At 40.1% G+C, this 24,469-nt stretch overlaps 1 protein-coding gene across 1 annotated transcript in view; it reads left to right on the forward strand.

The window, feature by feature from the left end:
• Positions 1-7,118: 7,118 nt before the first annotated feature.
• The window catches only part of LOC134457768 (uncharacterized), a 37,890-nt gene continuing 20,539 nt past the window's right edge, over positions 7,119-24,469 (forward strand). Inside the window, exons 1-9 of the mRNA XM_063209741.1 lie at positions 7,119-7,282; positions 10,239-10,476; positions 11,054-11,383; positions 12,504-13,084; positions 20,541-20,603; positions 21,748-21,953; positions 22,677-22,931; positions 23,667-23,784; positions 24,161-24,225. Of these exons, the coding sequence (XP_063065811.1) occupies positions 10,244-10,476; positions 11,054-11,383; positions 12,504-13,084; positions 20,541-20,603; positions 21,748-21,953; positions 22,677-22,931; positions 23,667-23,784; positions 24,161-24,225 (1,851 nt within the window). The 5' untranslated portion in view covers positions 7,119-7,282; positions 10,239-10,243. The remainder of the gene's footprint in view (positions 7,283-10,238; positions 10,477-11,053; positions 11,384-12,503; positions 13,085-20,540; positions 20,604-21,747; positions 21,954-22,676; positions 22,932-23,666; positions 23,785-24,160; positions 24,226-24,469) is intronic.

Consider the following 24,469-nt stretch of genomic DNA (forward strand, 5'->3'; position numbering starts at 1 on the left):
AATTCATTTATATCACTCATTTTTGTAATATTATTATTAAAATACCCACCAAAGTGATGAATCTGTAAAACAAGTCTTGTGGCAAATGATGGACATGTATGTCTGTGTGATAGACCTGGTGTGGTGAGCCAAGGTCAAAAGGTCAAGGAGCCTAATTCATTTATATCACCATTTTAAATATTTTTTATTATTTATAGAATTATTTGAGTGCTAAATCTAAAAAGCAAGTCTTGTGGTAAATGAGGTATATTTAACTCTGTTTTATAAAACTGGTGTGGTGATCAAAGGTCAAAAGGTCAAGGAGCCTAATTCATTTACAACACATTTATTTATTTATTTATTTTTTCTGAATTGACAGAATGAAGAATGACAAAATGAACTCTTGTGGTATATGAGGCACACATGCCTCTGTGTTACAAAACTGGTTAACCGACTCAAGGTCAAAAGGTCGCGGAGCCTAATTCATTTATATCACTCATTTTTGTAATATTATTATTAAAATACCCACCAAAGTGATGAATCTGTAAAACAAGTCTTGTGGCAAATGAGGGACATTTATTCCTGTGTGATAGACCTGGTGTGGTGAGCCAAGGTCAAAAGGTCAATGAGCTTAATAAGTTTATATCAACATTTTAAATATTTTTATTATTTATAGAATTATTTGAGTGCTAAATCTAAAAAACAAGTCTTGTGGTAAATGAGGTATATTTATCTCTGTTTTACAAAACTGGTGTGGTGATCAAAGGTCAAAAGGTCAAGGAGCCTAATTCATTTACAACACATTTTTTATGATTTTATTTTTTTCTGAATTGACAGAATGAAGAATGACGAAATGAACTCATGTGGCATATGAGGCACACATGCCTCTGTGTTACAAAACTGGTTAACCGACTCAAGGTCAAAAGGTCGCGGAGCCTAATTCATTTATATCACTCATTTTTGTAATATTATTATTAAAATACCCACAAAGTGATTCATCTGTAAGACAAGTCTTGTGGTAAATGAGGGACATTTATGTCTGTGTGATAGACCTGGTGTGGTGAGCCAAGGCCAAAAGGTCAAGGAGCCTAATTCATTTATATCACCATTTTAAATATTTTTTTATTATTTATAGAATTATTTGAGTGCTAAATCTAAAAAACAAGTCTTGTGGTAAATGAGGTATATTTATCTATGTTTTATAAAACTGGTGTGGTGATCAAAGGTTAAAAGGTCAAGGAGCCTAATTCATTTACAACACATTTTTTATGATTTTATTTTTTTCTCACTTAACAGAATGAAGAATGACAAAATGAACTCTTGTGGCATATGAGGCACACATGCCTCTGTGTTGCAAAACTGGTTAACCAACTCAAGGACAAAAGGTCGCGGAGCCTAATTCATTTATATCACTGAATATAAATTATTACATAAATAAGTGATATAAATGAATTAGGCTCCGCGACATTTTGACCTCTGATCACCACACCAGTTTTATAAAACAGAGATAAATATACCTCATTTACCACAATACTTGTTTTTTAGATTTAGCACTCAAATAATTCTACAAATAATAAAAATATTTAAAATATTGATATAAACTTATTAAGCTCATTGACCTTTTGACCTTAGCTCACCACACCAGGTCTATCACACAGACATAAATATGCCTCTTGTACCACAAGACTTGTTTTACAGATTCATCACTTTGGTGGGTATTTTAATATAATAATATTTACAAAAATTATTGATATAAATGAATTAGGCTCCGCGACCTTTTGACCTTGAGTTGGTTAACCAGTTTGCAACATAGAGGCATGTGTGCCTCATATGCCACTAGAGTTCATTTTGTCATTCTTCATTCTGTCAATTCAGAAAAAAATAAAATCATAAAAAATGTGTTGTAAATGAATTAGGCTCCTTGGACCTTTTGACCTCGGATCACCACACCAGTTTTATAAAATAGAGATAAATATACCTCATTTACCACAAGACTTGTTTTTTTCAGATTTAGCACTCAAATAATTCTTTACATAATAAAAAATATTTAAAATGGTGATATAAATGAATTAGGCTCCTTGACCTTTTGACCTTGGCTCACCACACCAGGTCTATCACACAGACATAAATGTCCCTCATTTGCCACAGACTTTTTTTACAGATTTCATCACTTTGGTAGGTATTTTAATAATAATATTACAAAAATGAGTGATATAAATGAATTAGGCTCCGCGACCTTTTGACCTTGAGTCGGTTTAACCAGTTTTGTTAACACAGAGGCATGTGTGCCTCATGCCACAAGAGTTAATTTTGTCATTCTTCATTCTGTCAATTCAGAAAAAATAAAATCAAAAAAAATGTGGTCGTAAATGAATTAGGCTCCTTGACCTTTGGACCTCTGATCACCACACCAGTTTTATAAAACAGAGATAAAATACCTCATTTACCACAAGACTTGTTTTTTAGATTTAGCACTCAAATATTCTATAAATAATAAAAAATATTTAAAATGGTGTGATATAAATGAATTAGGCTCCTTGACCTTTTGGCCTTGGCTCACCACACCAGGTCTATCACACAGACATAAATGTCCCTCATTTACCACAAGACCTTGTCTTACAGATTGAATCACTTTGGTGGGTATTTTAATAATAATATTACAAAATGAGTGATATAAATGAATTAGGCTCCGCGACCTTTTGACCTTGAGTCGGTTAACCAGTTTTGTAACACAGAGGCATGTGTCCTCATATGCCACAAGAGTTAATTTTGTCATTCTTCATTCTGTCAATTCAGAAAAAAATAAAATCATAAAAAATGTGTTGTAAATGAATTAGGCTCCTTGACCTTTTGACCTTTGATCACCACACCAGTTTTATAAAACAGAGTTAAATATACCTAATTTACCACAAGACTTGTTTTTTAGATTTAGCACTCAAATAATTCTATAAATAATAAAAAATATTTAAAATGGTGATATAAATGAATCAGGCTCCTTGACCTTTTGACCTTGGCTCACCACACCAGGTCCTATCACACAGACATAACTGTCCCTCATTTGCCACAAGACTTGTTTTACAGATGAATCACTTTGGTGGGTATTTTAATAATAATATTTACAAAAAATATTGATATAATTGAATTAGGCTCAGCGACCTTTTGACCTTGAGTCGGTTAACCAGTTTTGTAACACAGAGGCATGTGTCCCTCATATGCCACAAGAGTTCTTTTTGTCATTCTTCATTCTGTCAATTCAGAAAAAAATAAAATCATAAAAAAATGTGTTGTAAATGAATTAGGCTCCTTGACCTTTTGACTTCGGATCACCACACCAGTTTTATAAAATAGAGATAAATATACCTCATATACCACAAGACTTGTTTTTTAGATTTAGCACTCAAGTAATTCTACAAATAATAAAAATACTTAATATGTTGATATAAACTAATTAGGCTCCTTGACCTTTTGACCTTTAGTCATCAAACCATATTTTTAACATATGGACAGAAGTCCCTCATGTACCACAAGACTTATTTTTCAGATCCATCAAGTTTTTATTTTGAATGTCAAATGAATGTCCAATATCAAACTAACTTTACCGCACTCTCATACCGGGCTCTGAACTTTTCCGCACGTGTGTGTTACCCGGATGAACCTGCTGACGTCTACGTTGTTGTCACGGTTCGCGTAGAATTTTTTTTTTTTTTTTTTTCTGTTAGAATTGCGAACCAACTTTCCGATGTGCGGTGTGAACCGGCTGGCTGGTTGGCGAGTAGGTGCTGGAACGGGCACCGGCACGAGTCTCAGTCCAACCCCTAAACCTACCTGTCAGTAGTTTCTGCTGCTTTACTTTTGCCAAGAACAGCGAGATTAGGCAAATTTCTACCTAATTTGTCCCTAAACCAAAACCATCCCTAAACCTAACCTGTCACAGTGCGTTGTGGAGCACGCTTTAATTTGGAAATGCGTATTGGACACACACAATAGTGGGTTCAAATCAGCGTGTCATAGATACGCCTATGCATGCATGACATGTTGCTCAGTCGGCCGAAACGCGCCAACAGACACTTTCCAAAGAGTCAGAAGAGCAAAGAAAATATTTAGTTCATACATTAACCCTCCTGTTACCATCAAATTTTGGAACATCCGTGATCCTTGGGGTCAATTTGACCCCAACCACTTAAATGTCTACAAAATCAGTTGAAAACAACACTTTGGCACATGTTTATGTCTCAGATATGTATTATTGCTCTGTTGGTGACATAAAAAGTCCTTTAAATATATCCTAGCACCCCCACACATAGCCCACACACCAAAAAAACTTAATCCATGACTAGGCGAAAATTAGGAAAATAGCAATAAAATGTCATTAATTGGTCTAAAAACATATGGATACATATTATTGAAATTTTAGTGGCTCCATATACTCTCTAAATATGAATTTCTATTACTTATAACATTTGAAAAGAAAAAACTAATTTGATTATCAAGGATATTATCTGTCTATTACCATATGGGTTAATTTGACCCTAAAAGAAATAGACATTTTCCCAAACATTTAGAGGGTTTTTAAGTCCAACATTCATTTTCCTTGGATGTTTGAATGTGTATTTATAACACAAGTATAATAGTTAGGTAAGAACATGGATACATTGCCAACAAAGAGTTTTGGGAACATCATAGAAAATCATTGTTTTCTACATTACTTCTACGCTTGAATTAGTGTGAAGGAAAAAAGCACAAGGAGCATAAAAAAACATAAGCAAAAATGAGCATGTGTTCCTTGTAGACATATTACATGTTCATGGTAGTGGGGTAATGTTTGAAGGAACAGGGCTAGCAAATTGTATGTTTACTTCTATTCACTATGTAGGCCTATGCCCACTGGAAAACTTGTGGTATGGATGTCAATGTGTATGTCCTTCACAAAAGTTACAGCTGATGCTGTTCCTGCCTTCTCTATGTCAGGTAGCAGCAGTTTATAACCAATGCTGCAGACAACTATGTCAATTTGGAACACCATACTGAATAGAGGAGAAGAATAGCACCATTATATTTCTCAACATAGCAACAAACCTTGAGATCGCATCCATCTACAGAAGTACATCGGCTTGTCACCATCAGAACAGTCCATTTCAATATTTGGATCACAATCATAAAGCTTCTCTTCAAATATACCATCACTTATAATTATGTATGCTGGGCACAGAACAGCATGCACAGCAATGCTGACTATATGTGACCCATCTTATGCTAGCGTGTGTGTGTAGTGGGAGGGTGCAAAAGTAGCTCCCAGGGTACAGGGCTGGGGGGTAGGGGGGTTGCTGTGGTAGGTGCCATGATGGTACTATAGGTTCAACAAGGTTCAGTTGGTGGATTTTGTCAAAATGTCAATGCTGTATAGCCACCACTGTCCAAAATGTTGCCGTGAATTAGTTTTAGGCCTCCCCCATGTCATTAGTATTTTTTTAGTTATCAGGGGCCAAACAAAAGCCAAATGTTCTGAAGAAACATAGCTAAATAGCTTATTTTCATGTATTTCACATTATCTAAACATATTTCAACATTTATTTGCAAAATATGGATGTTCCATTCATGTTTTATACACTTGAAACAATTGGGGTCAAATTGACCCCAAGGAACACGGATGTAACCAAAATGTGCACAGAACTTAGGAAAAAAATTTTTGTTGAAATTTCACTTTTTTCACATTCATCCCATATATTTAGGAAAAGTCATCAAAGATGAGGCAGAAGAAATATGTACTTAATGTATTTTTCAGGTGTTAAACATTGAAAGGGGTCAAATAGACCCCAAGGATAACAGGAGGGTTAAGAAGTTCAATGCAACCCTGCCATTCACATGATATTTTATAGTCACAGTAAGACTTTTAAAAGACTGATCTTTTTTGTTAACTTAAGGTACACGGTGTAAGATTTTTGTTTTTTTCCAGAATTCATGCTACCCATTCACTAATGTTACCTTTTTCATGAATACTTACCACCACCATCAAATTCAAAGTGTTCATTATGACTGGAAAAATGTCACTTTTAATATTATGTGATGGTCCGCCATTTTGAATTTCCAGAAATAGCCATTTTTAGCTGCAAAAATGACTGTACTTGGGCCATACTAGAAAATATTAGTTTATAACTATGTAAACTTTCATGAAAATATCAAATTTGGCAATAGGCAACCCAGTTTCAATGAGCAGCATAGTTGCAGTACCCTTTTTTGACCATTTCCTGCACAGTGTACCTTTAACTGAATAAATCATATAAATCCACAGTTCAAGGTCAGTACAACTGAAAGCCAAGCAGAGAACGGGCATAACATGGAGAGCTGAACCATTGTGTCAGAGGCAGTAGCCAGGCCGTGCCCTCCTAGTGATGCAACAGCTTCAGCGTTGCTACCAGTCAGGTCAAGAGTCAATGCAAGTACTTTCTGAGTTCCCGCAAATACGAGTCGATGATAATCAGGCTACAGAGGCAGAACATGTAGCCACAAACTCAATCCTCTACATCTAGTATTCCCAAACTGGGGGTCAGGACCTCTATTGGTGTTGGAGGTACTGCAGGAGGGGGGTCGCAGAGTGAAGGGACAGTTTGCATAAAACCTTGAATATGTGCTTTTATATAATGTAACCATTCCATAAATTGGTTCGTATCAGTATTCATCTTTATGTTAATTAATGTCTTTACCTTTCCTGTGAATTTCACAATAAAATTGGACATAAATGTTTGTAACGTTTGGAAACTTCAAACTAGATGGAGGTGGGTCGAGACTCTCGAGTGGACATTCACAAGCAAGTAGGCCTACAGAGTGTGGGGTCAGTAGGCCTAGAGGGCAGTCAGATAGACAGTGTAGAACAGATAGGCCAAGAGAGCTATAATAAATATTGTTTATTATAAGGTTTGATTCAGAAGCATTAGTGTGAGAAAAGGTTTTACAGTAACTATAATTTGGGTATCTGCAGCATTAGTCTGCGGAAACAGCAATGTCCCTGTGTGTATTTCACATGTGTTTTGGTGGCATTTCAGTGTAAATATCCATCGCCCCATTGTTTTCACCTACAGCTGACAGACAGATGACTTGTCGACGCTTGTGACGCATTTCCTGTCTACACGGAAGTTCCGAACTGCGCAGATGCAAGGATGTTGATTTTATTGTATTAAAAAACAAATGTGTGCGTGAAAAGCTGTTTTTCCTTTGATGAAACCTGTCGCGAGTGAGATCGACAGGGGTTTCAAGGTCAACTTACTTCATGTGTGAAACTACAGCGACTGGATTCTCCTAAAGTGAGGTATGGAGAGCGCAGCGGGGTTGATCTTGACGTCTTTGTTTCTAATGTGATGGCTTGTCATCAGCCTAACATGTCTGCATGTATGGGACATCGTCTGGCTGCTCGGTAGAAGTGCTGCAAACACACACACGAATTATTTGTTTGCAAATAATGCGATTCTCCCATACTGTGCACATGCAAACACTTGTTTCCTTTTAGCAGACGAACACTCCTTTGCAAATAAATGTTCCTGAGTGATGTTGCGTTACTTGACTGATTTGGCAGCGAAGAAGCATCCTCTCTGCAGTTCAAATAAATATGCCGACAGATGGATGGAGAAGTGTGTTCAGTGCTCATGATCACAGACATTTATATATATATATATAGTATGTTTTAGTAATTTGCACTTTGTCAGTGTGCGCTAGAAGTAATTTCACTTACATTATGCCACTCTGTTGGAGACATAAGTTTTCAATCCATCAAGGGCCCCCGTCTCAAGCACTATATCTGGACTTCAAGGGGATGACATTTTTTTCGTCGGTCATTTGATGCACTGCTTGCCAAAGACCGTGGAATCGTTCAGAAGTCAGTGCAATTGGTTTAAACTGAGCGATTTTCACAAAATGCCATTTAAAAAATGAAATCTGTGAATATATGAGTGCAAACCTGAAAGTAGATTTTGTGTTTTAAAAAGCGAACAAGGCCAAGCTAAGCTCTCACTTTGCCACCACATATGTGGGCTGTAGTATTAAGTGTAGCAACTTTACTCATGAATTAATTGGTTACACTTTACTTTCATGAACACTCATACACTCATGTACACTTTACATGCTGAACGAGTCAAACATGATGTATGTCACAAAAGTTTTATGGAAAGTTGTCATTGTTAGGGCTGTGTCTACCCTACCGAAATGGAATGCAAGTTAATGACATGTCATTATATGACATTGGCATAATGTTTATGACACATGCTTTATGACACTGTTATGTCATGTGTGACATTGTGTTACCCAGGGTGCGATTTGTCGGAAAACCAGAAGGGGGGATATGTTTCAGATTGTAAGCAATATCAATGGAATTACATTGAACTGTGATAAAATTAAGTAGAAAGTGGCGATATCAAGACCAGAAGGTGGGACAATCCCCCCCCTTCCCCCCCTACAAATCGCACCCTGTTGTTACCAATGATTCTGCTGATGGACCCATAACATGCACTACATTCCACTTCCCGCCTACTTTACGCATCTGCTCTACACACAATACTTTACACCAGTGTTTTCCAAACTTCATAGTAGAGTAGAGCTGAGAAATGTTAAATCCTGAGCGAAATGAAGGTGTCACCTTGCATAGATACACACATGCAAAACATACACAAAGACATAAGACAAATGAATTCACATTGCAGTAAACATATAGCACACACTTCAGTACAGCAGTCAGCCTTACATCAGTTCACACACACACACACACACACACACACACACACACACACACACACACACACACACACACACACACACACACACACACAAGGTAAGGTCCTGGTAGTGTGTAAATCAGGGATTCAATTTTTTTCCGATACTTAATAATTCCCCACGGTACGATGCGATTCGGTTCGATTCGATTTTTTCCAATTACTTTTCCACTACTATTGTGTTATGGAGCTAGGTGTAACGGAGGCTAACTAGCATAGAGTTGGCGTGGAACGTTGGTAAACCTCCCTCCGATAGCCTCATACAGTCTCGTGCCGTTGGGCCGAGAGACTAGTCTCTTGGCCCAGCGGTATCGTACTGTGTCTCCCATTGCCGAACCGTTGTAGTTGACGAGGTCGCACGTTCGATCCCCGAGGGGGGTGAACAGGTGCAAGATGACCTCCGTCACATAGGGCATTGCACAGGGGCCAGCGATTCGATTCTTTTCGATTCTTAAGAATGCCCCACGATACGATGCAATTCGATTAAATCACCGGCCGATACTTCCGATACATCGATACATTTAGATTTTATTTACATCCCTAGATTCCAGCCAAGGCTCCCCTGACATGGATCGTGCCACACTATTTTTTCCTGTGCACCCCCCTTTCATAAGTCGATAACCCCTAAAGCAGTGCAACTACAACAGGAAATGTGATAAATATAGCAGTATTGTTGACTGTGGCATAGGGCTGCACGATAATGGAAAAAATCATAATCACGATTGTTTTCGTCAAAATCGTAATCACGATTACTAATCATGAATATTGATTTTTTGCAGATTTAAAAAAAAAATTATAACAAGATGAAATATAACCAAGAATTAACTATATACAGGATGAGCAATAAAATGAATTGTAATAATTATGTAAAGGCAATAGCATGAAACTTAGGTAGACAGATTTCTGTCCAGAAACACCAGCCTGTCAGTATGTTCTGGCTTCAAGGATGCTCTCAAAAGTAGGTCACTATTGCCACGATTAAATCACGATTCAAATTTTGACTTCGATTTCACTAATTTATCACGATTTTCGATTATTTTCGATTAATTGTGCAGCCCTACTGTGGCATAAATGAGACAATTTTATTTTGCAATACTTTTCCTGTCAACCTGCCGCGCGCCCCGCCAGTGACGATGTCGTGTAATGTCATGTAATGTAATGCTCCTCTCCTCCTCTCCCCTAGGAGTCGCTAGTGAGTGACTATGGAGGATTGTCCTCACACCTCGTCAGCTTAATGTAATGTAATGTAATGTAATGTAATGTTCCTCTCTCTAGAAGGCGATGATGGAGGACTGCCTTCACACCTCGTCTGATTACTTGTGTTGTGATTTTTGTAATATAATATAATATACTGTAATGTAATGTAATGTTCCTCTCCTGTCCTCTAGGAGGCGCTAGTGAGTGACTATGGAGGACTGCCTGCACACCTCGTCTGATAACTTGTGATAAAGTATAATGTGATGTAATCTAATGTAATGTGTTGTTGTTCTTCTCTCCTCTAAGGGGCGATGGAGGACTGTCTGCACACCTCGTCTGATAACTTGTGTAAGCTGGTCAAGTGGGCTCACAGCCACGGCACCATCTGCACGCTGATCCCGAACCTCAAGCACCTGCTGAGCGAGGGTTCCCATGGCAACCTGACGGCGCTGTGGGGCTGCGGTGCAGGACACGCCTACCACTGGCCCCTGGCCGCCACCTGCAAGACCGTCGCCAAGGAAACGCGATGTTACCCCGACGACAGGTCAGGTCAAGTCAAGTCAAGTGTATTGTCAAAAGTCAATGTAAGGTTAGCTAGCAGTTTTAATTTGCCGTTTGACCAGTCTCCAATGGGTATTTAAACTAAACATATAGAAAAGACATTGACAATAATCACACACACACATACACACACACTCCCCATATCTTGTAGGTGTGTGTGTGTGTCTAGCTAATGGTGTGTCTGGTGATGATTACTGAATAGGTTTCTGAGTTGAGATCTCTCTCACCTGATTATGAGTATGATGGTCTGAAGACACACATACGTCTTAGACACAAACACACACACACACACACACACACACACACACACACACACACACACACACACACACACACACACACACACACACACACACACACTGTGCAGTAAAAACTGGCATAGTGATAAATGACTACACATTCTCCACTGTGCAGTTCAACTAAACATATACGTAGATAAGACATTGACAGTAATCACTGACACACACACACACACACACACACACACACACACAACACACACACACACACACACACACGCTGTGCAATAAAAACTAACATACTGCTGCATGACTCTACAGACGTGGGTCCGGCATCACCACGGGCAACGTGGGCGTCGGTCACCTCCGCGACCGAGATCGCTTCCTGACGTCGTCGTCACGCGGCAAGGCGAAGAGCGGCGAGCGCGTGGCGGTGCGTTCCTCGGGGGACCTGTGCGACTTCTCCAACGGCAGCGAGCCGTCGGAGGCCGACGAGACGACGGAGGACTACAGCAGAGAGGAGTATAACAGCAGCCTGTTCGACATCGTGTGCGAATCATCAGCTACCGACGAGGACGGAGACTCATCCGACCCGCAGCAGCAGCAGCAGCAGCAGCAGCAGCAGCACTGTGGATCACTCACCCCCTCCAGGTACCGGCAGGATTAAATACAATACAATACAATACAATACGATATCTTTTATTTGTCATTGTGACAAGCGCAACGAAATTGTGCATTCCTTGTTGAAGCAAAATAAATAAAATTAAAAATAAAATAAATTTAAATTTAAAATAAAAATGGAATGAAAAGAATGGTATGTATATAAACACTATGCTTTTGAGGCAAAATTCAGTTCTGTGATGGCCGCTGCATAGAAACTGTTTTTCAGTCTGTTTGTCCCTGTCTTCATGGACCTGAATCTCCTGCCAGATGGCAGCAATTCAAACAGACTGTGACCTGGGTGGGATGTGTCTCTCAGAATGCACTTGGCCTTTTTTAGGCAGCGGGTGCTGTATAGGGCCTATGTATATGTGGCAGCTAGGGGTGTAAATCACAGCCATCCATTATCCATGACAATACGATTCGATATTGATCTCTTAAGGCAGCGATTCGATTATCTTCAATACTTAAGAATGCCCCATGACACAATACAATACGATTCGATTTGATTTTTTGTCCAATTACTTTTCCACTTCTATTATATTATGGAGTTCGGGCATTGGGTAGGGGTCAGCGATTCGATTCTTTTTTATACTTAAGAATGCCCCACGATACGGTACCATTTGATTCGATTGCCGGCCGTAGGATCGATGCATCGATACATATTGTTTATGTATTATATATATTTATTATATGTATTATATATGTATTATATATCATATTGTGTATTATTGTTTATTACTCTTACTGCACATCCCCAGCACCTGGACAGTGGTTGTGCACAGGGACGTTACTTTGAGTAACATATTGTTTATTATTTACACTACTATTTTCCTCCCAGATCAGTTAGGTCACAGGAGCACATGAAGCACATTGGGCTGACTTTGGGTATTTCTCAAAACCTAGTGCAGTGCACTTCCAAGTGTATCAGCCTAATAGGTCAGGCCCAGTGGTTGGATACTCTTTGGTGAACTCAAATCACTGGGCGTGACTAATTAGGCTGATACACTTGGAAGTGCACTGCACTAGGTTTTTGAGAAATGACCTGTGTATGAAATGCGCTCTATAAATAAACCTTACCTTAACTTACCTAACCTTACCTTACCTCTAGTGGTCAGCAACAGAACTGCGGTGCATTACCGCCCTCTGGTGGTGGCACACAGCAGCAGGCGCTACGCAAGAGGAGTCCAGCAGGGGGCGCGCTAGAGGAGCGAGCAGCGTCCGGAGACCCCGCCCACAAGAAGATAAAGCAGGAAGGGGGGTCGGAGGACTACTACAGCCTGGCCAATCAGCTGGCCGGGTCAGAGACAGCAGCAGCCAATCAGCTGGCCAGCCCAGACGGAGGTCCCTCCCCCAGCAGCAGCAGCAGTGCTCCTCGACCAACCAGCTCGCACACGCACACGCGGCCCTCCTCATTGGACAGAGATTCCCTGGGGGCATCGCCGCACCTCCAGCCCGCCTCCCGTCCCCTGCGGGGCTCTAAAGGGTTAACGCCCGGCTCCAGCTCGGCCCCGCCCCCCAAGAGCGAGCTGGAGGAGCGGTTGCCTGGCGACGAGCTGCTGAGAGCTGATTGGTCGGAGCCAACGGCTGAGGAGTTAGCGAAGGCAGCAGGAGCGTATTCAGACCATGCAGACGCAGAACTGACGACGTCACAGACATCACACGGCCAGAACTCCAGAGCAGAGGCTGCCGGTAAACACTCTCTATATTACAGTGCCATTAATACACTAAGCTACGCTACACTACACGACATCATAAGCCCCTCAATATACTATATTACAGTGCCTTTAATACACTAAGCTACGCTACACTACACGACATTATAACCCCCTCAATATACTATATTACACTGCCCTTAATACACTAAACTACGCTACATTACACAACATTACATCATAACCCCCTCAATATACTATATTACAGTGCCATTTATACACTAAGCTACACTACATCACACAACACCATAACCCCCTCAATATACTATATTACATCACACTACACTACATCACAGACATCACATGGCCAGAACTCCAGAGCAGAGCCTGTCGGTAACCGACTTAATACACTAAACTACATTACATTACATTACATTACATTACATTACAATGTCCTTAATACACTAAGCTACATTACATTACATTACAATGTCCTTAATACACTAAGCTACATTACATTACATTACATTACAATGTCCTTAATACACTACACTGCATTACATTACATTAGTATTTTGCAGACGCCTTTGTTCAAAGCGACTTACAAGGAGAGGACATTACAATGTCCTTAATACACTAAGCTACATTACATTACATTACATTGCATTTGGCCGACGCTTTATAACCAAAGCGACTTTCAGAAGAGGACATAATCAAGCCAACATCACAAGCAAATACAAAGTGCACAGGAGATATACAGAACAACAAGTGCAATTGCAAAGAGGGGTTAGTTTTTTTTTTTTTTTTTTTTAAATAAAGAGGAAATAACGAGTACACACACTCACAAACTAAACTAAACTAAACTAAACATCATGTCAGGAGTCTGCCCTGGGGCAAGGCCAGGCATTACATTATAACTGCCTCAATACTGTATTACATTGTATTACCGCCTCAATACACTACTGTATTACACTGTATATTACATTACAGACCCTGCCAGTAACCTTATGAATACACTATATTACAAATACACTAAATTATAAACTAAACTAAACTACACTACATTACTGGGCTGTAACGATACTCTAAACTCTCGATTTGGTTATTTTGTTTTTTTGACCTATGGTTCGATACACCCCACGATATCACATTTGAAGCCTGGAAGCACTATCACATCGAATCATATGGTTGTTTTCTGTACTTAAGGATAACACAACTTTGAAAGGGCATATCACAATACTGTCTCCTTACATCACTACACAGTATCATGACTCTGAGTGTCACAATTTCTCAGTTCGATCCAATATTGTTAGAGCCCTATACATTACATTATATTTCAACCTCCCCAATACACCATAATACAGCACATTATAACGTCCTCAGAACACCAAGACACACGTTATTACATTACTTAACACTAAATTGAGCGTACACTACACTACACTTCGACATTACATTACAACACATTGCATCCCCAGTATACTAAGATACACTATAGGGCTGGGTTCAAAAGATAGAATCGCAAGCCAATATCGAATCGCGTTCGAAAAGTGTGATATCGATTCACAACTTTGTGGATCGTTTTTTTGCCGATGATTATAGGTGCTATTTTCTCAACCACATCCTGTAGCTTTCTTCCACATTCATGTAGACTACATGCACAAATACACATGACCTGTTCAAGTAAATAGTGCCAGTGTTTTCCCACCTTTCTCTCTCATACCAAATCTCCCACTTCTTCCTCTCATACCAAGGTATTTCATGCTTGTGTTGGTATCAAAGGTTGAGATATTTAGGTTTTGATAGCCGGTCTTAGAATTTTAGGCATAAATGGGCTAGTGACAACCTAGCAATACAGAAGATCGATATTGAATAGAATTGAATCGGATCGTGGATCGAATTGGATCGTGACCTTCTGAATCGGAATCGAATCGATCCAGGAAATTCTATTCAAATAATATTACATTACAGCACAATCAATTGAGCTTACACTACACTGTTCATAACATTACAAGCCCTCCTTATACCTCAATGCACTACAATAAACTACACTACACCACATTACAATGCCTTTAATACATTAAGCTAACATTTCATAACATTACATTAAAACATTACATTAATGTAACATTACATTACAATACACTAATACATTAAGCTAACATTACATAACATTACATAACAATACAATAATACATTAAGCTAACATTACATAACATTACATTACAAAACAATAATACATTAAGCTAACATTGCACTACATTACATTACAATACACTAATACATTAAGCTAACATTGCACTACATTACATTACAAGCCTGAATAATCCTCAACACACTGCACTACGCTACAGTACAATACCATATAATGTCCTTAAACCATTAAGCTAACACTACATTACATTACATTACATCTTTTTGCTTTGCACTGTGAAGTTGCTGGTTTCTGCACTTGGTGAAGACCAGTGAATCCCGAGAGGATTTAGAATCTAATTATTGTTGGCGAAAGATACTTCGAACTCCGCCCACCCAATGCAAAGCAGTGTGTTCAAGTTCAGCCTCCTAAGGGGTTGTCCCCTCCTCCATCTTCTCTTTCTGTGGCATGATGTGCGCTACCGCCATCTACAGTGCCAGGGGAACTCCATTCTTTGTCAACCTTAAGTCTCCAAAGGTCTCCTAACCGAAGGTCACATGGATCCAGGAAATGCAGGAGCTTGATGTGTCCTACTACACTACTCTACTACACAATTCTTTAGCTGTGGTATTATGCCGCTAGCATTTTAGCTGTGCTATTTGTCGAGTCTCTCTTCTCCCTCCAGCCTGTGTGGTGATTTATTCCTTTAATAGCATTCTCTAGCAGCGAGGGTGCAGGCCGCTCGTATATTAGATTTTAGAACACTGTCGTATATTAGATTTAGAATGCGGTCGTATATTAGATTTAGAATGCTGCTGTGGATATTAGATTTTAGAACACTGCGCCACATAGCCTTCTCCCGTTACTGTATTGTGTAGGCTGTCTGTCTGCACCTCTCCCTCCCCATCTCTTTTCTTAATCCCTCTCTTTTTCTTCCTCTCTGCACCTCTCCCTCTCTTCTTCGTCAACCCTCCCTCTCCATCTTTCTTCCTCCCTCTCTTTCTCCCTCTCTGCCCCTCTATCCTTATATCATCATCATCCTCCCATCTTCTTTTACATTCCACCTCCATCTCTTCACCTCTGATATCCCTCCTTCTCTCTCTCCTCTATCCGTCCATCTCATCCCCCATCCCTCATTCCTCCTCCTCCTTCCCCATCTTCACCTCCTCCATCTCCACCTCCTCCCCCCATCTTCACCTCCTCCTCCTGCTTCTCCCCATCGCTTTTCCTTCACTCCATCTCCTCCCTCCATCTCCACCTCCTCCATTTCCTTCTCCTCCCCCCGTCTCCACCTCCTCCTCCTGCTTCCCCATCTTCACCTCCTCCTCCTCCATCTCCTTCCCCCATCTCCCTCTCTCCATCTCACCTCCTCCCCATCTCTTTTCCTTCACTCCATCTTCTCCTCCATCTCTTCCCTCCATCCCCATCTGCCATCTTGTTTTTCATCTGTCTCTCCATCCCAAGCAGCTGAAACCTGTGATGTTGAAATGGAGACAAGGCTCTTACTGCAATATTAAAATGTAGACTCTTATTATTGTGACATTAAAATGGAGACTATTACTGCAATATTAAAATGGAGACTCTTATTATTGTGACATTAAAATGGAGACTATTACTGCAATATTAAAATGTAGACTCTTATTGTGATATTAAAATGGAGACTATTACTGCAATATTAAAATGGAGACTCTTATTGTGATATTAAAATGGAGACTTTAAAGACCCTAACTGCTTGATACTATACACACTGCAATCTCATCTATAATGTATAATCTGCAACACACACACAGCAGCACACATGTACACACACACACACACACACAGCAGCACACATGTACACACACACACACACACACACACACTGTATGATTTAGTTGTTTTCCCTGTGTGACTCTATAAGACACTTTGTCAGTCCTTTGGTTGGAAGTCAGTTTACCTTGTGAGATGTTTAGTTCTGTTGACCTTTGTCTGTTTAATATTTTCAGTTGCTGGTGTTCCTTCTGATTTTGTTTTGTTTAATCAAAAAAATGAATCTTGTCTCAAAGTTGACACGCTCTATGACTGGTGATCTAGACTGCGCACAATACCTTCCCAACTCACCGCGTTTCAGGGATTCAATTAGAATAGAGAATAGCTGATGTTACAATATAATAAAGAAAACAAAGCAACATGGCGATATATTATCAAAGCCAACATTGTAGTTGTGCATCATAATGCAATGTGATTTAGCTGGGTGTCAGTGTAGTGTAGTGTAATGTAATATAGTGTAGTGTACTGTAATGTGAATTGAGTGTAGCGTAGTGTAATGTAGTATAGTGTAATGTAATATAGTGTAATGTAATGTAGTGTAATGTGATAGTGTAGTGTAATGTGATCTAGTGTCCACTAGGTGAGGTATCATTTGAGTGCCAGTGCAGTATATTGTTGTAGTAATAGTATAGTTGTATTAGGGTAGTATAATGTTATTTGGCTGCCAGTGTAGTATACTAACATGTTAGAGTGTAGTGTAGTGTAATGTCCCCTAGGTGGTGTAGTGTAATGTGACTTGAGTGCCAGAGTTGATAGAGTTGTAGTATAGTAGCATTAGAGTTTTTAATGTGATTTGAGTGCCAGAGTTGTTAGATTTGTACTATAGTAGCATTACAGTATTTTAATGTGATTTGAGTGCCAGGTCAGCGTAATATAATATTACGGTGTCTTCTGCTCTCTCCGATGTCACTTCCTCACTACTTCACATTTTGGCTGTCAGTTGCCATGGAAACTCCTTAGGCCTCTCCTGATTGGTCGCAGCCAGCAGTCAGTGTATTCTAGTGGAGGTGAGTGTCATTCCTCTTCTTTTTCTTTTAATGGACCGTTTGTATTCCAAGTGGACAGTTGTGTCATAAATGTCATTCTAAAACAACTAGCCAAGTAACTGGTAACTACAGTGATTCAACAGAATGAGGCCGTCACTCCGGCTGCTAGTGTTCTGGGCCTGGCTATATCGCTAATGGTTTTGGGATGGCAGATGCTAGATGGTAGATCGTATCAACTGGATGGGGGTCGTCGCTAAAGAAAGTAGGTTGGATAACAACGATTACTGTCTGAAAAATACATTGGCCACGGTGTAATACGGGGGCCAAAGTGCGCATGGGCAGTGGAAGCGACGCTGTGATGGATAAAACATGTGACTCCCATGTCACTCCGGATGTCCGGAAATTGAATTCTCTCTAGGTCGTCCTCAGACGAGCCTTCCATCGTTGCTTCCAATCATCCCGATTCTCCATATATCTTTTCAGTTCGCTGGTACTCTGGGCTCCTGCGTCCTTCTTAAGTATGTCCACATGTTAGTGTGGGACGTCCTCTTAACTGGCACCCATCTGATGGCTCCCATAGTACCAGTTTGCTGGCTGGCAGTTCTCGGTGCCTTTGGCAATGTCCTGCAAGTCTCATTCTCCTTACAGGAATCTTGCATTGTGGGTGCAAGTAGCGGCTGCAAGTTCAGGCTCTGGTCCAAAGAGGATGTCAGGTTATCAGTGTTCAGTGGCCAAATTGACTACAGCTTGTCGGTTAATTGCGCGGTAGGGGCACATCCAAGAAGGGGTTTAATATAGCCTTGTGGCTGTCTTTGTTCGCTACAGTGTTAGCTTACGCGGCTAGCTTCAAACATTGAGGGATCAAATGGTAATGTGGAGTAACCTATTTGAATTAAATTATTGCGAAATGCAAATAATTGCATTATGTACATCCATACATGATGACCACAATATTTATAGACCTAGAGGGTCATTAAATTAAGTAATTTTTCACATTTCAAACCTCATGTTTTAGAGGTCTCGCTGCTTAGCGATGCAACGACCGGCAGCTGAGTTGAACATTAAAGGACTCTAACCCCACTCCCCCACCCCCCGTCCGCCTGATTGATAAGATCTAGCATCTACCTGTTGCCATGGCAGTGTATTGACGTCGCAGGCTGATGATTTCATAATGTACGTATTGATGTCGCAGGCTGATGATGTCACAGCATGAACACGTTTATGCTCCTCATTTGCAGGTGTTTCGTGATGAAGACGGAATATGGAGAGTGTTGGATCCTCTGTTTACAGCATGGTTAGTTGATCCGGATTTAGTTCTTAATAAAACACTTTTGCACTGATATAGTTGTTTTTTATTTATTTTTCCCCTTTACTGAGGGTTATACTAAGAAGCTGGTTCAGGAGTAAACCAGGTTAAGTTATCAGTAAATCTTCTAGAAGAGCCTGGTGTCCTCATTTTCTTAACCTTTCCTGAACCAGCTTCTTAGTATAGGCCCCTGTAGTGTTGCACACGTCGAGATAGCAAGACGTCTACATACACTTTTTACATTAACATCTGTATGTGAGTAAATAAAGGTCTAGCACAAGTGTGAGAAAATGAAAGGTAAACATTAAATATTATAAAGGTTTTGCTAAGATTGCCAGCGTTCTTGTCTTTACTAGATTTATTTCTAAAATAAACTACAAAATAAACAAAACCACCACGATTACGTTTGTTTTTTATTTCCATTTCCCATCACTGAGGGCTCCTGGGGTTCGCTAGTCTGTTGGATAGTTTTCTTGTGTTGAAGTTTTTTATATATATATTTTATGTTGTATGTCCTAATGGACTCCTAAAGTAAATTGTAAATTATGAAAATGTATAATATAATAATGATATTAATGCGCAGAGAGGTATGGCCTTGTATCAGTTTAATTCACTAATTTGTTGAGTTTGGATCATTTGCATCGTTGTGATGTATTCTACTCTTACCAGTGGAAGAGCTTCACTACTGAGGGAATTTTTTTGCCACAAATTTCGGTAACACTTTATAATAATGTCTGCTCATGAAGCATTAATTGCACTTGGTAAATATGAGCAACAACAAATATGAACAAAACATTATTAAATGTTTGTTAATGACTTGGAAATGTTCTGTTAATATTTTATATATATCAAACATTTACAAATTGTTTGTAAATGAATAGAAATACTCTAAGGGATTTGTAAAATCTTGAATATTATTTGTAGATATTTTATAAAGCATGAATAAAATGTAGTTAATAATAAAACCATTTGTTAATGCTTTGTTCATCATTTGTTAACTATTTGCTAAGTCTTTATAATCAGTCATTATTAAAAAGTGTGGAAAATATTTTCCCACAAATTTCCTATGTGTTCTCATGAGAAAATAAAGTCAAACGGGTATATATTTCTCCAAGTAATTTAGTACAGCCATGCTGAGGGGGGCTACTCTAAGTGTCTAAGCTGTGGTGTTTTAATAATAATAATAATAATAATAATAATAATAATATATAGTTTATTAGTTTATTATTATTATTAAGCTGTGGTGTTTTGTTTTCAGGGTGCTTGGCGGAGGAATCTGAGGGTCCCGCTGCGTCACTTCAGGAGTTTGTTGCCACCATAGGTGAGGTATCCCATATGACACACACACCACACACACAATCAGCCAGAGGTGCGTTTCTTGGCAACATCGTTGCTTACTAAGTTAGCAACTTACTTGGTTGCAATGCAATTTTCCATTGGAAACCTACTAAGTTGCTAACTGTTTAGGAACAATGCTTTTGAGAGTCCAAAGTGAAAGCCCATTGGGAAACTCCAACTCCCATTGTCACTGTGACACAGCACTCCACAGCACACAAGCGAACACTGCACACAACGAAATTGCATTTATGCCTCACCCGTGCAAGGGGGCAGCCCTCAGTGGCGCCCCATGGGGAGCAGTGCGGTGGGACGGTACCATGCTCAGGGTACCTCAGTCATGGAGGAGGATGTGGGAGAGCACTGGTTGATTACTCCCCCCACCAACCTGGCGGGTCGGGAGTCGAACCGGCAACCATAAAGCTCGAAAGTCCCGCCCCTTAGTTCCGCGTTTCACGGGACCTAAGCTGACCATCTAACAACATGGTAGAGAGTAAATATCTTCTGATCTCAGTCATGATATGCGCTGGGCTACAAATATGCTGTTTAAGAGGCTAGATAAAGATTATTCATGCAGAAGTATCAATGTTTTGTTCCGAGGCCGTCGGCATGAAAAATGTGAAGAAACACAGCTTTCTAAAAAGTTTTGGGGTTCGTACGAAAAATTAAGCAAAAATATCAGAAACAACATATATGGAGCTCGTGGCACAACTCGAAGGGGATCGAAATATCATTTTAATACCGCCATTGGATTACATGCTACGATTTTCGGCTAAAAACGCCGTTGAGGTCCCATGAAATCGGGGGAAGTGACGTCACTTTCGAGCTCTATTGGGATGCAAGTCTGACGCCCTAACCGCTCACCCATGACTGCCCCAATATATCTCACTCTCACAACACAAGCAGCCTTCAAACAACAATCAACAATCAGCCAGTCAGTGGGTACTGGCGGCCAGTCATGACTAATCTACCGGCTATCAGCCAGGCATGACTAATCTACAAGCCCTCTGGCAGGCGCTGCAAGGCATTCACAGCCTTTAAAATTTATTCAACAGAAGAATTGATTGATGTATGAAGGAAAGTTAGTGGCTGTCAGATGTGACTAATCAAAGTTTTCTGCTGTGCCTCAGATCCCGACATGCTGAGGGGTTTGCAGGCCGTGATTGGTCAGATCCTGGCGTTCCGAGCACAGCCGCAGCCTCCCATTGGCTCCCAGAGAGTGAAGCGCCACCGCCGCGCTCCCATTGGGCGTCACCGCCCCCCGCAGGCCCCGCCCACCCTGGGCCAGATCAAAGAAGAGCTCCCCCCTGAGGCGGTACAGGAGCACCTGGGACAGGTAAATACCCCTAAATATGCCCCCTATAACAAACCCAAATATGCCCCCTATACCTCACCTGGGACAGGTAAATACCCCTAAATATGCCCCTATAACAAACCCTAAATATAATCCTATAACAAAGCCTAAATATACCCCTATACCTCACTTAGCACAGGTAAATAACCCTAAATATAACACTGGGACAGGTATATAACCATGTAATCCTGTATCTCACCTGGCAAAGGTAACTTAATCGAAATAGAACCCTATATTAAGGGACAAGTAACTCACTATTGCCTCTTTTCCACTGCTGGTTTTCTGGTAGGCCTACAGCGCGACAAATTATTTACTTATATATGCAGCAGGACCTGTATCTGTGTCTCTGCTGCGGTGTATTCCTGCCGTGACGTGACGTGAAATGACGTGATGTAAAAGCCAACGTAATGTGATGTGATGTGATGTAATGTAGTATTATGTTGTGTTATGTAATGTCATGTGATGTGTTTTCTCTGTTCGACAGGAGTGTATTCATGTAATGTAATGTGATGTAATGTAATGTAATGTGATGTAATCTAATGTGATGTAATGTAATGTGATGTGTTTTCTCTGCTTGACAGGAGTGTATTCATGTAATGTAATGTGATGTAATGTAATGTGATGTGTTTTCTCTGTTTGACAGGAGTGTATTCATGTAATGTAATGTGATGTAATGTAATGTGATGTGTTTTCTCTGTTTGACAGGAGTGTATTCCCGGGCCAGGACAACCGGAGCTTTATCTGGACCACAGTGTCCCCGGAGCGGGTCCGGTTCTGCCAGAGCTGTTACCGGGTCACGGTGCACCAGGTCTAGTTCGGCAGGATCTTTACCCGGGTCACGGTGTGCCAGGTCCGGGTCGGCAGGAGTTGTTTCCGGGCTGCGGCGTGTTCATTCCCGGCGTTCACCTGGCGGCCATGCTGCAGGAGGCGCGACAGGACTGCATGCGGCTATTCCACCAGGTGACTCACTCTCTTTAGAACCCTGTACATTACCTTGGACAGGTAAAGCGCTCTATAGAACCCTATACCTTACCTGGGACAGGTGTGTTTGTTAATCTATTCCTGGGTGACCTAGGTGTTTATTTATACGCCTCTTCCACCAGGTGCAGTGCGGTCTGGGTATTATATTATATTACATTACATTTCATTACATTATCTAACATTATATGTTATTATTATATATTATTATTATTATTATTATACATATTATATGTTAAAGGGACACTGTGTGAGATTTTTAGTTGTTTATTTCCAGAATGCATGCTGCCCATTCACTAACGTTACCTTTTTCATGAATACTTACCACCACCATCAAATTCTAAGTATTCATTATGACTGGGAGAATTGCACTTTTCAGACATGAAAAGGGGGATCTTTTCCATGGTCCGCCATTTTGAATTTCCAAAAATAGCCATTTTTAGCTGCAAAAAAGACTCTACTTGGACCATACTAGAAAATATTTGTATAGAAAATAGAAAACTTTCATGTGAAGATCAAATTTGGCAATTGGCAGCCCAGTTTCAATGAGCATTATAGTTGCAGTACCGTTTTTGACCATTTCCTGCACAGTGTCCCTTTAATATATTATATTACATTACACTACACTACATTACATTACATTGCACTACATTACATTACATTACATTACATTACCTAACATGTATATCCATTGTGTTCATGTGTCTGTTCCCCCAGCTGTTTGAGCACTTCTTCAGTGAGGAGGACCTTTTGGGCGCGGTGGCGTTTGGGAAGAGGGGCAAAGTGCCCAACGGGAAGAAGGTGCTGGACCGCACCGTAGTGGACGCCATCATCAGTAAGTCACCATAGCAACTATCAGTCCATGACAACCATAACGTTACACCATCATCAATAAGTCACCATAGTAACGGTAACCATCATCAAGCATCATCAGTAAGTAACCATTGCAACCATCATCAGTGAGTAACCATAGTAACCATTATCAGTAAGAAACCATAGTAATCAGCATCAGTGAGTAACCATAGCAACCGTAAGCATAACAATACGCCATCATCAGTAAGTCACCACAGTAACTAACCATAGTACTAATCACTGATCAGTAAGTACCGATAGTAACCGTAATGCTATGCTATCATCAGTAAATAGCCATCTTATATTAATTATCTGTTTGTTTTATATTAATACTGTAATTATGTGTGTGTGCCCCCCAGCGTACGTGCTGCGCTGTTCCACGGTGGACGGCTGGACGTCAGTGGATTCCTCCAAGCTGAAGAAGGCAAGTGATCTGATACCATAATGTATCATTTAATATATTATATTGGTCATCTGCATGTGTAGTGTACCTACAGGACTGCATCAAGTGATATATTATAATACTATAATGTATAATTTAATACATGATTATAATGATCTATTATTGTGTGTGCCTACAGGCGTGTATCAACAAGTGATGTATCATAATACTATAATGTGTAATTAAATACATGATTATAATGATCTATTATTGTGTGTGCCTACAG

Source organism: Engraulis encrasicolus, chromosome 11, assembly GCF_034702125.1.
Source record: "Engraulis encrasicolus isolate BLACKSEA-1 chromosome 11, IST_EnEncr_1.0, whole genome shotgun sequence".
Lineage (NCBI taxonomy): Eukaryota > Metazoa > Chordata > Actinopteri > Clupeiformes > Engraulidae > Engraulis > Engraulis encrasicolus.